Source organism: Leptosomus discolor, chromosome 2 (genome assembly GCF_034619465.1).
Source record: "Leptosomus discolor isolate bLepDis1 chromosome 2, bLepDis1.hap2, whole genome shotgun sequence".
NCBI classification, from domain to species: domain Eukaryota; kingdom Metazoa; phylum Chordata; class Aves; order Leptosomiformes; family Leptosomidae; genus Leptosomus; species Leptosomus discolor.
In genome coordinates, this window is record NC_141392.1 from 101,180,786 (window position 1) to 101,196,913 (window position 16,128).

The 16,128-nt window shown below is 40.5% G+C and overlaps 1 protein-coding gene across 1 annotated transcript; it reads left to right on the forward strand.

Annotated features, from left to right (window-relative positions):
• Positions 1-362: 362 nt before the first annotated feature.
• ELOVL5 (ELOVL fatty acid elongase 5) lies at positions 363-15,619 on the forward strand. Its single transcript, XM_009949407.2, has 7 exons — positions 363-420; positions 2,326-2,513; positions 9,433-9,510; positions 10,155-10,326; positions 11,851-11,975; positions 13,875-14,009; positions 15,435-15,619. Exons 1-7 carry the CDS (start codon positions 363-365, stop codon positions 15,564-15,566), a joined length of 888 nt encoding a protein of 295 aa, XP_009947709.1. The 3' UTR covers positions 15,567-15,619.
• The last annotated feature ends 509 nt before the right edge of the window (positions 15,620-16,128 follow it).

Genomic DNA, 16,128 nt, shown 5'->3' on the forward strand with positions numbered 1-16,128 from the left:
CCTCATCCTCCTCCTCCTTGCAGAGAGATCTTGCAAGATGTAATCCTGTATTTGCACTTAAAAAATACAGAATTAGAAAGAACTTCAGATTAATCTGAATCATTATTTTGAGCTTCTGTTTATCTAGATTCATGATTAAATACTTCAGTAGGAAATGCTGCTCTTACACCAATGGCTCTTTGAGACTAGAATAAGCTTTGTCTACTTTATATATGCTGGTAATGTCCAGTTCGTTTGGTGCAATTTTTGCATGTTAGTATTTTCTTTGTTAACTCTAAGAGATGATATTCAGGTGATTAAACTATTCCCATGAGCTGAAGAACTAACTTTGTCCTCTTCTTTTCGTTTCAATAGGCTGTAGAATGGAACTTTTGGATAAAACAATCAATAGCTACCTTGATGTTTGGCTTGGACCCAGAGGTAAGGTTTGTCAGAAATTAAATACATAAATAAAACTGATATTTAAGGCAGATACTAGAGCATAAAAAACAGCGTCCCTCTAACGTCCTGACTTTGACAGGTGGCTCCTCTCTTTAGTATCTGCAAAGCATTGAAATGTGTGAGTCTGTATGATTCTGTAATAAATAAAAATAGTCTACTCAATACTTCTGATCTTTTGACCTGAAGAACTGCTAATTTTTCACCTGTGACAATCGTAGGTGCTATTCTTCTTACTATCAGTTAAGCTTGTGTTGTTAGTCTTAGCAAATTACTTATCTCACTCAGATTTTTTAATAGTAGCTTTTATTTTAAAAAAATCTTTTTAAATTTAATTTTGATGAAATAAAAATACTCTTGTCCTCATAACTAGAGCTACTAAGGAATTTTTCACGAAAAAATCTGTAGTTTTTTGAAAACACTGCTTCTTTGAAGTCATTCTTTTTAAAGAAACAATGGTTTTAATAGGTTTGTCACTGGGAAAAATTCTACAGGTGGAAAACAGCAATCCTGGTCAGCATGAGGAAGGGAGAGGCAGTGGGACTGGGACAGGCAGTGGCCCAGTCCCATGGTTAGGACTTTGAGCTAGGGTAGGGAGGGCCCTGTGCCATCTGATCCTGACCAGGGGGAATTAAATATCAATATCCCATACAGTGTGTGCATAGCGATGCTGCTCAGTGGCATGTGCTTTCTTGCTCTGGTGGCTTCAGTAGCATCTTTTCTACCTCTTTCTTTGTCCAATGAAACTCCAGTGGTGGTGCCGCTCCCTCGCAGGACAGAGTCTGCATGGAGGTGGAGCAAGCCTCTGATCCTTCAAAGTGTGTTTTCTCTTTGCTTTTAGTAGCTCAGTGCCCTTGTTGGCCCCTTCTTTGTGTTAAGCCCATTTAAATTAGTTTGGATGTTCTGGTATAACTTATTGCATGTGCTGGCGCATGGTCTGTATTTGCCGTGTCTTAAAAATAATGAACCATAAAGGTGGTAAATCCAAACAATTCCCTGGCTTTCTTAACTCCTTCCCAACCTATATTTTAAGGCCTCATTTCTTACATTCAGGATCCGCATATGACTCCTTAAAATTAAGTCAGGGCTATGAATGCCAGCAGTACTTAAATTGTTCATTTATGGTTGGGTAAACTTGGTTTCAGTCTTTTAGGTAGACTTTAGCGAGAGGTGTGAAATACTGTGCTGTTGCAGGGCGTGGACAACAGTTGTGGTTCAACTTGTCCCAAGTGTTCCCCTGATATCCTTTCCTTTGGGGTGGTTTATGTGCTTTTCCTGAGTAGTTGACTTGTTGCCAACCGGACTGGTGAGTCAGACTGGACTGACTGCTCTGTGTTTCATTGCTCATCCCAAGGGCTCCAAAATCTAATCCTTTTGAGTAGCACATATGTAAGTCTAATTGGCTTAGTATTGATTTGTAAGTAATTATCAGGGTAATCCATGGATAACCACAAAGGTACCTGCTTTGCTCTCAGCGTTGCTGGCTCTGTGAGGAAACAGGGTGTGTACTGTCAGGAAAGGTTGGTTTGAGACAATAAGGGGGAAGAGGGTTGTTGAAGCTTTTCTGTATAATTTAAGCTGATCTGTGGTATTCAAGATGGACGATGACTCTGAATGGTCATGAGTATTTAAAAATAATAGTGGTAATAATTTAAGAATGTTATTGCCTTAGGAGAGAATTCGTCCTTTCTTTAACAGCTGTATAACTAAAATCTTGTTGTTTGTGAAGATTGTATTAGCAATGTGGCCCTTAATAAAAGAGCTTGCTGCTCTTCCTTCGTCTTTCTCTGTTATTCTGGCACTAGAAATATTTTGGGTACAGCTTTTTCTGGATGCATTGAACTCTTCCACTTACAAAATGTGTTTGTATGTTTTTGTTTGTTTCAGACCCCAGAGTAAAAGGATGGCTGCTTCTGGAGAACTATACACCTACCTTTATCTTCTCAGTCTTGTACTTACTAATCGTATGGCTAGGACCAAAGTACATGCGGAATAAGCAACCATTCTCATGCAGGGGTATTCTAGTGGTCTACAACCTTGGACTTACACTGCTTTCTCTGTATATGTTTTATGAGGTAGGAGAAAAGGGGTTGCATAGGGGTTATTTTGCAGTATCTGTTTTAATTATATTGGTTTATGTTGAAAATGATCTTTAAGGACAGTTTTTCTAAACCTGGGGAAACACCTGCAGAAATGTTGCAACCATTCTTCAATGCCACTTCTCAAGGGAAAAAACGGTAGTTGTAACGTTACCTCTAAGGATGTTATGAAACAAACCTTGCCTTAAACATCTATGCTGACCTTCGTTAGCAATGTTTTGAATGCACCTCTCTCTCAGTGCAAGTGAAGTCTTGATCTTTCGACATGAACATGGCTACTCCTTCAGTAGCTCTGCCTTGCCTAGAAGCCATGCTCAACATGATTGTGCTGGTGGATTGTACAAAGTACTTTGTAGCAAAACTATGGCTTGATTTGGAGTGCAAAACATGTTTTATTTAAATGTGTTTAATCATGCACACGCTCTTTGCATGTATTTCCATAAGCTTTCAATAGCTTCTTTTCTGTCCTTTTAGTTTTGTTGAAAAAATTGCATCAGTGTTGTTGTGATTCATCTGTTTCTTGGAAGTTAAAATCTGAGCATACAAATATATTTCAAACTGAATTGGACTTTCTGTGAACTTTCTTTCCTAACAAAACAAAGATTTAGGCAGTATAAAGTTTTCCACTTCCCAGGAAGCACTTTAGCTGCTTTTACTCAGAATTGTATGTTTTTTAATAAAGTGAAAATGAAGAACCATGGCAGTGTAAATAAGAATGTGGTCAGAAAATGGTTGGGTGTGTGGCTTCGATGTACAGAATACTCTGGCTTGCTTTTAACTGAAAGTGTTTCTCCTTTCTGTAAGGAGAGATTTCATATTCAATATGCTATTACAAGCTAGAGCTAAAACTACTAATCTGGGTTTTTTTTTTCTTTTCTTTGGCATTTGCTTAGACATATATGCAAGCTGTAATTCTCCTTTAAGTTTGTAGTTAATTCTGTAGTGTTTTACAAGGTGAATGTTTAGATAGGAAGTGATTTAAAGTTATTTCTCTTGTGTAGTGAATTGTCTAGTCAAAAATTACTGGGTTATTAAGAGCTTTGCTACTTAAGTCTTTGGGGGAGCAGTTTTGGATTCAGTAAGTACTTGGAACAACTTGTACTCTTGATGTGCTTACATTTGTAACTTCCCTGTCAGGATGTTATAATCCAGAAGAAAATGTGTGTTGATCTGTTTAATTTGTCTAAAAGTAGTGTTGCTGTGGACTTCATGTATATCATCTGCATTATTTTATGCAGATATTATTTATAATTGTATAATAATTTATTTTTTAACCTCCAATTATGTTATTGAAGGTTTACAAGTGCAGAATATTCTTCAGTTGTACTAAGTGTAGATAAAACTGTCAGGATAGCCAATCTTTTTTCCTTGAATGCTTGGAATAGTACGCATAGTTTCCAAACGAAACTTACTGTGACATTCTGCCATGTTACAAAAGCTGATGGTAAACTTAGACAGTAGAAAAGATCTGAACTGTTGATCTTATACATGCCTTTTTCTTGCTAACAATGAACTGGTTACCAAGAAAGGACTATTTATTGTATGTTGAAGAAGCTCTCATACTTGTAACAAGCTGAATAGTTTTTATATTGTGAAGGAATGAGACAAATAAAATACAGTCAGTATTAAGGCTCCTCCTTTCTATATAGTGAAACACTTTACATCCAAGTGAATATTGCCATTAATGTAACATTATCTGTATGGAAGTGTTCATTGGTATTGTTGTGAATATACCTTCTCTTTATAAATAGGAATACGTGAAGCTATAGTGTTATGAAGACTATTAAACTCATGATAGTTGCAACAAAATGTGTTTGACAGCACTTAAAAGTTAGACGTGAGAGCAAGGGATGTTCTGCAAAGGGACTAATCCCATAAAAATGCTGCCAGGCAGAGATCCGTGCTGACGTAACACCTTGCTGCTTGGTGTTTGCAGGGAGAGAGCCGGAGGGCCAGGTAATGGGGGAAGAAATCAGCTTCCTGCCCCTCTGGGTATGCTCTCTAGCTGCCTCTGCAGTTGCCTGTGTCAGTGCAAAGCAGGCCATACCCTCACTTAGGTCACGTCAGTTGTGGAAATTTGGCTCTGAAGGATTAACCGTACATCAGTAGCACTTTATAGTACATTCACTCACTTTTAACATAAAATAGTGAAGAGCAGCATTCAAAAAAGTTACATAACTCCTGGTTCTCTTCTTTGTTGTCACTTTGAGTTTCAGCTAGATTAAGCTTTTTTCAGTCCTAGTTTGAGCAAAGTCATAAAACAGCACTACTGATGAACTTGTTTAGTAGCCTGTCTGAAAATAAGCTGCTTTAATAGCTTGTGTACAATACACCTGAAACCCTGCTTTGGAGATTTTCCTGAGTGATAGCTATGGTGGTTCAGGTCATGATTCATAGCATCACAGCTCAGTTTAAATGTTACATGACCAAGACAAGATGTTAAAGTGAGGCATCCTCCCAACTGGGATGAGAAAGATGACCTACTTGGTTTTCTGACCTTTACATCTGAATGTTTATATGCAATAACGGGGTGGGGTGTGGAATTTTGCATTGTAGGATTTGTATAATTCTAGTTACTGTGTACTTGCACCATTTGGTCTTCTGATGTAATATAATATAACCTTATTTTAAAATCACTAGAAATTTTATACCTCTTATTTGGAATTGCTAAGATAGTAGTTTCTGTGTGTACTTGCTATAAATTATTTATTTGTGCATTTAATGTCCGGGCTGAGTTCTGCTACTAGCAGAACAGAGTAGTGGACTGTGCTTGTCCCAGACCATATAAAAGGCAAGGCAGTCTGAGGGGAGTGGGAGAGGTTGCTCCAGGCTGACCTGTCACTCCCATACTTCAGGAAGAGGGGATGTTCATTAGGGGCAAACAACAATGCGTTATTCTGCATAGATCTTCAGTGCTTGGACTTTGAGGGGAAATAACACTCGTGACTTGGGCAGGGGCAGCAAGGGGTGGCCTCCTGCGTGGCGGAGGAGGTGGGTAGCGGGGTGGCTGGCAGAGGGGTTACAGGATATGGGTTAATCGCCCGCTGGCTGGCATGGCTGTATCTGAAAGAGCTGTGGGCATAGGTAGAGCAGCAGAGGCAGCAGTGCTTCCACCCGTGTCACTGCTCTGTGCTGGCATCACCAGTCAAGTTGTCCTGCAGCGCTGTGAGTCGGGCCCATGCCTCTCTATTCGAGTCTTGGCCGGGTAATTGGGCAAGGCAGGGAGAGTGCCAGGTACCCACTTGCACGGCACACAGACCTATTTTATTTTGGGGGTGTTTGTTAGCAAAACTGGCCAAGTGATCTGGACCACCCAGACTTATATTTGAGAAAACTGGTCGGTGATGAAGGCTCGCTTTCTTAAGTGATGTCTTTACTGTCTTTTTTTCTTTATTTGAAAAATTAGTTCCCTACTGAATCTGCCTGAGGAAAGTCTTGGATTTTCCTGATGGGGGAAGTGTTGTATATGCTGTAGGAAAAGCACCCTAAGAGCTGCACCCTATTTTAGGAAGGAGGGGACTCTGTGAAGTGGTGCCATGGCACGTGAGCAGCTCTCTGCCAGACTGCTCTGTCTTCTCCCCTTTGTTTCTTTACAAGTCCCAAAGCCCTTATCTCTGTCCTGAGGTGACTGCATTCATGTAAAGATAAAATTTCATATCTCTGCAGGCATTTGCTTTCTTTGATCAGACACGTGAACTTCTGTTTCTTTTCACTCTAATCTAGCTCCATGTTGAAGCTCGTAAACCTGTCACGCCTTGACAGCAAGATGCAGTGCTGGGTCCCTTCTCTGCCCCTCTCCAGCAAGTCTTGGACTTCGTTTTATCACAAGAAAACAAAATCCTCCCCAGTAACACTTCTCCTAGAGCCCCATCAGACTAGTGTTAGTTTGCTGGTTTATTTTGGTAGCAGAGTTGATTAAAAAAAAAGCACATGCCACAGCATTTTAAAGAATTCAGCAATGGAATTACAAAACAAAAGCAACATAAAAAAAGAAAAATTCAATGCAGGTGAAGGAAGTACAAGTTGCTTGAGCACAAAAGCAACTTTGAGCTGCAGGGTTTTCCCCCAAGCCTAGGAACTTAACATTGACTTTGAGTGCCATTTTACTTGGCTTATGAAGGAGCTGTCTTTCTTTGTATCATTTAAAAGTCACATACTCTAGTGAAAATTATTATAGTCAGACTTTTCTGGACAGGTTAATTTCTCAGGAGAAGATATGCCTGTGGTTGTGCATCAGCAATGCCATTAGCAAGCCTGGGCTCCTGCCAACCTGAAGATAAGGGACTTCCTAGGGATAGTGGGCAGGGAAAGGTTGTCGCAAGCCTGGGGTGGTTGAGGAACCAGCAGGCCATTGCTGGGCAAGTTCAGACCTGCTGTACAGTAGTTGCAAGGAGGGCTTAGAAACTCTGGCCATCCTGGAGGCAGACCACAACAGGCATGAGGAATCACTTAAATGTGCTAGCTGGCAATTTATGACACCTCTGTTTATTGCTTTCTAGGGGGCATGTAAGCAGCTCCCTGGTGCTGTACGCCCAGCCCCATGCATAACAGAGCCATTTGGGAACCATTTGTGGTCAGGTCTCAGAGTGGTTTTGTTTGCTGAAGCTTTCCAGCATGTGCTGAAAGTATTGTAGATGCAAGAAATAGTGGTGTCAGGCAAAGGAGCAGCTGTCAAACTTAGGAGAAGGATTATCTGTGTGTTGTATGTTGTACCAAGCAAGGTTTGTGGGCAGTGGTTGCAGCTTGTCATCATTTAGTTCTTTCTGGAAAGAGAGGGATTCAATTATTTTTGTAACTATGCTAACTATTTATATGATAAATGATGTTACCATTTCCTACAGATGATGCTTTGCTTTGTATCATTTAAACCCCTGGCTACAAGAGTATTACAGCTCGTAGCATATTATTATGTGCTCTTCTGGAAACAAGGGAGTACACAGGTTTAGCTGAAGGTACCTATAGCCACACTGATGCCTTTGCCCTTCAGAGAGGTGGGATCCATCCAGACACCTTTGGCTGGCTTATGCTTTAGGTAGTGAACCTGTATCGCTTGTAAGGAAAGCTCTTTGGGTTTCACTATGCTAGCTCTTAGTTGGGAGAAGTTTATGGTCCACAGCGTTAGTGGTGGATGCTATTTGGATTAATTACAATATAAACATTGTGATTATCCCTCTATTCCTACACTTCCTTGAACTATGAGAACTGTATGAAAACATCTGTAAGCTCTTAACAACACGATCACAGCACAATGTGGCCTTCTGTCTGAGGGACTGGCGGGCACTCGTGAAGCCGCGCAGGCTTTCCCTCGGTGCCTTAAGAGCGGTTTGGTGCAAGGCTTGCTCCGGGACGAAGCTGGTCCTTTACCAGGCTACCAGTATTTAAACTGGTGTGCTTTGCACAGCCGTGCCTGCCTTACAGCCGGGAGAGGATTCCTCCCGTGGCTGCGTTCCCTTTGCTGCTTGGATAGAGAAATTGCTGAAGTCTGCCGTTGATGTGCACGGCTGCCCTGCTCTCACTGTGGCAAGGTGGTGTAGATATCTTTCGCCCCTCATAAATAATGGCAATAATTCTATCTCAGAAGGTAAAAAATAATGACCTAGGATGACTGGGTATTTTAAAAGCTAATTTAGGTGGAAAATGAGGCATGAAAGAAATAACATTAGAAAAGGTAGATCATTTAAGTGATAATCTCTATTGTACCTTTTAGAATTAGCTTCCCATTCACAGTTCTGAGCAGCATTTAATCGTACCAGTTATTGTAGTCCTTTAATCAAGTGATCATTTTAAGTGACTTATGGTAGAAAGAGTTTTCCCCTGTGGCTTTGCAAAGCTTTTTTTTTATTCTGCATGAGCACAAATAAGGCCAAAACTGGACAACTTGCTTGTGCAGGATATCTATCTCTGCCTTTAAAATGTTTTTTTGGATACCTACAGTTCTTTTTTTCACTTGGGAATCATCTAAATTTGTTACTCCTCTCCTCATGCTATTCCCAAGAGGAAAAATGTCTTTATAAACACCATCCAGTGATCCCTTCTGTTGCAGTATTAAAGAGGGGCTTGCTCCTGTCCTTGCACCCGCTCCCTCCTCCCGCCTACCCTAAACCTGCCCCTCCCATCTCCCCCCTGTGAAAGGATGGGACATGGACAGCCAGCTTGCCTCTTGCTTCTCCAGAGGTTTCAGCCAGCCCCTTGGCAATGGGCTCTGCGTCAGCCTCTCATGACTAATAGCTGGTTATTCCTCTTAAAAGCGATTCCATCATATTTGAGGTGTTATTTGTTACGCCAGGAAGTCAGGCAGGCAACACCATGTCCTGTGGAGGAAGTCACTTGTACTGGGAAGGGTGCAATGTACTCGGGATGAGGGAATTATTTAGAATGATCTTGAAGAATTGCAACACAGTAAAACATTGCTTGTTAGCTGTTAAGGATAGCAAAGCTAAAGATTTGCGCTGTTACGTGGTTGAAAAAATTGTAGTCAGATCTCTGCATATAAATTTTTTTTAAAATACAACTTTTTCTTTCCAAAAATAATCAGAAGAGAAATACATTTTCTTTACTTTGGTTGTTCACTTTCTCCAACAATGAGATTATCAGCCAAGAAGGAAAGATACTTCTTGAGAATCTGTCTGGAATATGACTGCAAAACACACACGCTATGTGGGATAAGTGGGGATAAGATGCTACCTCCTATTTTTATTCTGGCATTCCCAATTGGAAGAATTTGTAATTTTGCCCTGCACTATGACTCAATCACTGCTTGGAGCTCAAATTCAACCTACTGCCACATTTGGGTGCCCATGTATCCCTTGACACGAGGTGTCTCGACAGAGCTGCTGTGGAGGTTTGCGTGTGCAACCTTCTCCCCAAATAACACATTATTCTTTGATCTTCTCAGCTCGTGACAGGAGTATGGGAAGGAGGATACAATTTCTTCTGTCAGGATACGCACAGTGGAGGAGAAGCTGATATGAAGGTAACATGATCGAGACTTACAGCTAATAATGTTTCAGATTATCCACTTGTGTGTAAGTGGAGAGCAGAACAATATTGATTATGCAGATTTTGTTCAAACTATGTGCTTTTTTCCCTTCTTTTACAATATAATGGACAATGCATTGTCATACATAGTCATTAATCTACAATATATTCATGGTTGGTATTTTGGTGAGTAATTATCTGTAAATTTTCAAGTGTTCCCAGGCTGAAAAAAACAAGGATTTTGGTCTTGAGACTGTGTCCAACCACTATGTGTTGTGACTCATCTTCTCCTTCTGAGATGTGGCGATGATTTCTTCCGGTCACTGTTCAGACTTCTCCTTTACAGAGAGCACTGTGGGACCAACTCTGGTTAAATATCTTTTTTTAGTCCCAGGGCACCCCAGGTGCACAGCAATAGCCTCATGAAACAGTCTGTCATCCTGTTTTTAGCTGTAGCTATGGGTTTGTACCTAGATCTCCTATGGAGACACCTAAGGCAGAAGCATTACAGAAGATCTCAGTGGTGTTTTAAATCCAAGTACTGTAGGACAGAATCTGGATTTTAATTACTTAAATAGCAAAAGGGTTGAAAGCCTCCACAATGTGCAACACTTCTAAAACTTGTTTCCTTCTTTCTAGATAATACGTGTCCTCTGGTGGTACTATTTCTCCAAACTCATTGAGTTCATGGATACCTTCTTCTTCATTTTGCGGAAAAATAATCATCAGATCACTGTTCTGCATGTCTACCACCATGCAACGATGCTGAACATTTGGTGGTTTGTTATGAACTGGGTGCCTTGTGGTCACTGTAAGTACTGGGTTATGCTGGGGAACACTTGGAACAAGAACCTCATTTTGGTTTTCTTCTGGTCAAACCAAACATCTCTGGTACCTTTAGCTGCAAGATTTGTTTTGTCCATATTAAGCTGCTTTGCTGAATTGCAACTATTGCAGGTAGTTGCAGGAATTGCAGAGCCCTTAGAAAAGGCATGCCTGTGTAGTTTGAAGAATTTTTGTGGCAGTGTGACATTTATCAGCTGCAGTAGTCCAGGTCTGATACCAGTCAACCTTGCTTTCTCTTTTTTGCAGTGGTTGCAGACCCTCTAATGAAACTACTCTTTTTTCCAAGTCAGGACCAGAAGCTTGTTTCAGCTGCCAGATGGCTAATAGCGACTCTTGTCCTTGTATCTGTCAAGTTCATTTGAGATGATGCTTTCTTAATTTAATCTCATTGTACCACTTACCATAACAAATTATTTCAATTAAAATCTTGTCCCCTGAGCGCTAATGAACTTGACCAAATGCACCTTCAGTGGAAGATTTCTGTATCTCTCTTGTCTAAATCCTACTAACCTCTGGCAATCTTGCTTCGATTCTTTAATTTCATTGCTTTTAGCTGGCATCTAGTTTCCTCACTGCTTTAGTGTGGGTTAGTTGTGGTTCAGACGTGCAGCTTATAGATACTGGCTTTGTTGAACACTCATCCAAGAGAAACCTTTTCAAATCCAACGTATGTGAACTACCGCCAGCGCAGACCAAGAGTTTGGGTTGCTCAGGAGTCTGCTTTCTGAGCCAAACAACATAGAAACTCGTATTTGTTTCGTATTGTCGCCACAACAGAGAGTAATGCTGAACTTACTAAAAAAGTGTTCATCTGGAACCACATTCCCCTCCAAGGAAGTCAATCCCTGTTTATACAACAGTCAAAAGCACAGCTACTTAGTCTATCTTGTGTTTGTGTGCTCTTGAAAATACTTTTGTACTGTTTCCAATGATCTGTTTTTCTTCTTCCTTTCCAAGCTTTATTTTCTGCATGGTCATCACAGTTCTATGCAGTTTGGTGTTAAGCTAAACATTTCTATAATGACTAAAGGTGCTGTGAACAAGGACAAATAAAATGGCTGCTTTGCAATTTCTGAAGATATCTGTTGCTTTTGGTTATAAATGACAAAATAGGCTCCTGCATGGAATGAAGGGAAATAAGCCTAAAATTAGATGGGTGAAGCTATCGATTGTTGGGCATGTTTACGTGCCTCCTTTTTATCAGCTTCCTCAGTTAGCTTGAGAAGCTGTAATGTAGATGTGAAAAAGAACAAATCAAGGAAACAAAAACAGAAGACTGGTATAAAGTGCACAGCTGCAAAACAGCGCGGTCACTCTGTTGGGTGAGCAGAAGAAAAATGGGGGCAGGGGGAATGACTCTCATGCCTTTCACTAAGAGAAATCTTATTTTAAATAGTAACATTTTGAACTTGTTATTTTTGTAGGTTCCGTGAAACACTGTGTTCCTGGTAATGCAGTGTATTTTCTCTTTCCTTTGCCCTTTTTTTAGCTTACTTTGGTGCCACACTGAACAGCTTTATCCATGTCCTCATGTACTCCTACTACGGATTGTCTGCTGTTCCAGCAATGCGTCCTTATCTGTGGTGGAAGAAGTACATCACTCAGGGGCAGCTGGTGAGTGATCAGCTTTTCAGTTCCTCAGCAGGCTCTTGTGTTCATGATGAGGTCCTCTTCTCTTTACTGAGTTAGAAAATTTTGGCAGAGGGTAGAAGAAGGGAGAGTGAAGGCTCAGTATCTTCTACATCTTTTAAGAGACACCTTAGAAATCCAGCTTCTGCACCTCCATTGCTCTGTTTTCAGGACGAGGAGGAGCTGGGCACTGATGATGTGCACGAGTTGGTGCTGAGATCAGTGGAATCTTTCTCCACCTCCCCATGTTGTATGGCTATATGTGTTTGGGAGTTGCAGCGCTGGGTTTACTGGGATTCGCTAGCCAGGGAGGAGGGAGAAGCTTTTCTTCCAGGCCTGCTTGAGCTAGCACGCTCTTCTCTGTGCTTGGTTGCTCAGCCTGATGTTGAGACGACAGACCAGAAACGGAGTGCAACGTGGTCTGCAGCTAACAAGGCCCTTCATTCTAGCCCTGTGGGACAATGGCTTTTCTGTCTCACTTTTGCATGCAGTTGCAAATGGTTTATTAAAAACTGTTCAATATTTCTGTTCTCCTCCTGCACTTTAAATGGGCAGATTTTTTTCCTCTTGTAATTCTGTGTTGGACTCCTTGTATCCATTTGTATTGTTTCCTGTGTGTACAGTGATGAAAGCCCAAATGCGGTGTACTGGAGGCGAAAAGAGCGATGAAATTAAGCAATGTGGCACATGCTGTAGTGATACTGCGCGAGAACCAGGTTTCAATGTGTGTGACATGTCAGAACACCACAAGGAAAGTGTACGGGTGTTCTGTCTTCCGCATTTTGTAGGTGGGGAAACTGAAGCTTAGAGACTGACCTTTTTGTTATCTGTCCCTGCCCCCTCCCCACCCTTAGCACCCTCTTAGAGCTGTGAATAGGTTTAATAACCTTTGCTGGTGATTATTAATAACATTTGCTGCCAGCAATTCAGAGTGTTGATTCTCAAAATCTATTTTTCTTTTTTTTAAATTTTTTTTTAGCACTCTTCCTTGCTGAAGGACGGCTGGATATTGTAGCAGTGAGGATCACTGGTTTTGGGAGGGGGAGGTTGCTTTGTTGGATTTTGTGGGGTTTTTTTTCTTCCAGATTTAGGCTCTGTTCTTCATCCTAGTTGTTAGAGTGCTACCGAGTGCAAGTGTCTCGGTGCTTCAGTCGCTCCCCTGGCTATTATCATAGCTGCTTTCACTTCCCTGCCTACTCTGTATGCATAGCTGTTAGGGCAGCAGAATAGCAGAGCAGAACACAACACTTTCCCTTTTTAAATAAACATTCCCTAATCTGGTAGCCTTCACAGGAGGGTGAATTTTGCCTAAGGCCCTCTGCAGCACTTAAACCCAAACTCTGTTTTTCCAAAAGAGATAATTGAAGATAATTAAGCCCTGGTCCTTCTCCCTGCCTCCCCAGCTTCCCTGCAGCCTTTATCCCCAAAATTCTTCTGCTGGAGCCAGAGTCCCTATCTGTGGGAGAGGATCGAAGGATCTGTGTGTAGACCCAGTGACCCTGAATCTTGTGCAACTGAAGCAGTGAGATGCACATCTACTCAGTTAGGGTGGTAGCGTCAAACCCCAATGAGCTCTCATTAGGAGAGCTGCTCTTTCTTCCTTAGTATATTTATAAATCAATTCTATCTAAGTTACTCTAATGCTTTAAAATGGAACAATGTTAGTCAAATAAAAACACTTAAACAATAGAATACCAGAACTTGAATGTCTGCTAACTCAGGTTTACGCTGTTAGTAAGACTTGTCAAACACACGGTATTACATGTTTTTGACTTGTTTTGGAAATAACTAATGAGATTTTGGTCACTAATGGCTTTTTTCCTCCTTGCATTAGTGTTCTCCATTTCTCTTTTTTTTTTTTTTTTCCCCTCTCTCTCTCTCCAGACTCAGTTTGTCCTGACAATCTTCCAGACCAGCTGTGGTGTTGTTTGGCCATGTGCATTTCCTCAGGGATGGCTGTATTTCCAGATTTCTTATATGATTTCTTTGATTATCCTCTTCACAAATTTCTATATTCAGGTAAAAGTAATATTCATCAACTCTTTATAGCATTCTGCTGGCTGTATCTCATTGGAAAGCTGTTTACAGAAAGACATGCTCGAAATAACCTTTTGCTATCTTCCAGAAACATGCGCATGTTCTTAAAAGACTTGTTGGTCTGCCCTCCAATTTTGAATCTTCTCATGTTTTGTATCAGTGATTCAGAACGATTAGTAATTTCAGTAAGCAGTGTAGCACAAAAAAGCGTTTTACTAATGCAATTTTAACTGCAGATAAGGGAGAGGAAGAGTTTTATGTAAGAAACAGCTTTCCAGTCTGAAATGAAACAGCAGTGAACCTGTGAAGTACCCAAAGGAATTGTTCATTACTGCTCTTATAAGGAGAACTGCTTGTTTTATATTCAGGGAAACTTCCCAAACTCCCAGCATACAGAAATCTGGTTTTGACTCACCTTTACAGGCATTTGTTTGTATTTCCATATGGAAACTTAGCGTTTTGAGTTGTGTTTCTACAGAATTAATTTCATGTCCGAACATATCCAGACTTGGTATGTGTTGTTCTGAGTAGTTCATAATCAGGCTTCATGCAAAGATGTACCCATCTTCAGAAAATCAAACCAACCCAGCCTACTGCCCCCAAACAAGCAAGCTCTGTTATATGTTTTAAATGTCTCTTGAAATATTTGAGCATTTTAGGTCTGATAAGAGTGATTCGTGGGGGAAAACACAGGAGGCTTCCCTATCTAATCAATTGCTGCCTATGAACGTGCTAATTAAATGTGATAGCATATTCCAACTATTACTTGACTTTCTCCATCAATTTTACTCATAGTTTGGGTTTTAACCATTTAACTTTTTCACACACACATATTTTGGGAAGCATGCTCTTGTCAGGTGACAGACTAATTCATGTATATTTTTTCCACTGTCTGTAGGTTTTTCTGTTGTCCCAAGCCTCCCTGATGCTGTTAGTTTTTGCTTCCTATGTTGGCCAGTGCAAATTCCTTTCACATTTCTGTCTCTGAACTTCCCCCACTGTTCTTGTTTACCCACTTCTTGTTCTGGCTTTGTTTGAGATAGTCACCTGCAGTGCATCAAACCTCCTTCCTCACTTGTCATTTTGAGTATATTCTTCTGCCATAATTTGCTCATAAAATCTCTTCCCTTGTTTCTAATTTACTGTTAACATAACACTACCAATGCTACCATCTTACTACCAAGCCCTTTTTCTTTTCCAGTGAACTAATTCTCTTGCTGTGATGAATGAAAGGCATAGTGTAGCCTTATATACAAAAAACGGTAGAGCTTGTTAAACTCTGCCACCAGCATGAGGTCTTTAAAAATGATGGATGCAAGTTTACTTTTTACGTTTTTAGAGTTACTATGAGGAAGTAGTTATTTATATCTGTTTAAGCAAAACCATGTGTCTTTCTGTATATTCTAGACTTATAACAAGAAGGCATCCTCGAGGAGGAAAGAGTATCAGAACGGCTCTAGAGCCACTGTGAACGGGTACACAAACAGCTTTTCTTCCCTTGAGAACAATGTGAAACAAAGGAAACAAAGGAAGGATTGAAGACCAAACTGAAAAACCATTTTGATAACCCCAACAACAAAATCATCTGATTGTAAGCACAATAAGAGTTGTGCACTAATACTCTAACGGCTACTGTAACTATTCCTGCCTAGAATAGTGTGATTTATGTAGGACTTAACCAGTGCAAACACCCTAGAAACTGTATACAGAACATAAAAGTAGGTTAAAGTTTAAAAATAATTCTGGGCTGTCACTGACCCCGCTATAGACTGTGGAAGGGAGTATTATTGTAGTATCCAACACTGCTGTTGCCTTACTAGTCAATATGATAGGTGCTGAATTATGATTCACAATTTGAAAACACTGTAATCTAAACCTCCATTTTTTTTACTGTAGATCCTGCATGTGATTGTAGAGGTAATTTGTACGATGCTGGTTTCAGTAGATAAACACACATGCCTTAAATTAAAAAGCAGGGCCCAAAGCTTATTACTGGTTTAAAAATTAGGGTATGTTTCAACTTTTCAGTTGACTGACTTTTTATTAAAAAGTCATTTAAAGGAATCCATTGATCATTTTACTGTTCTGTATGTGATACACG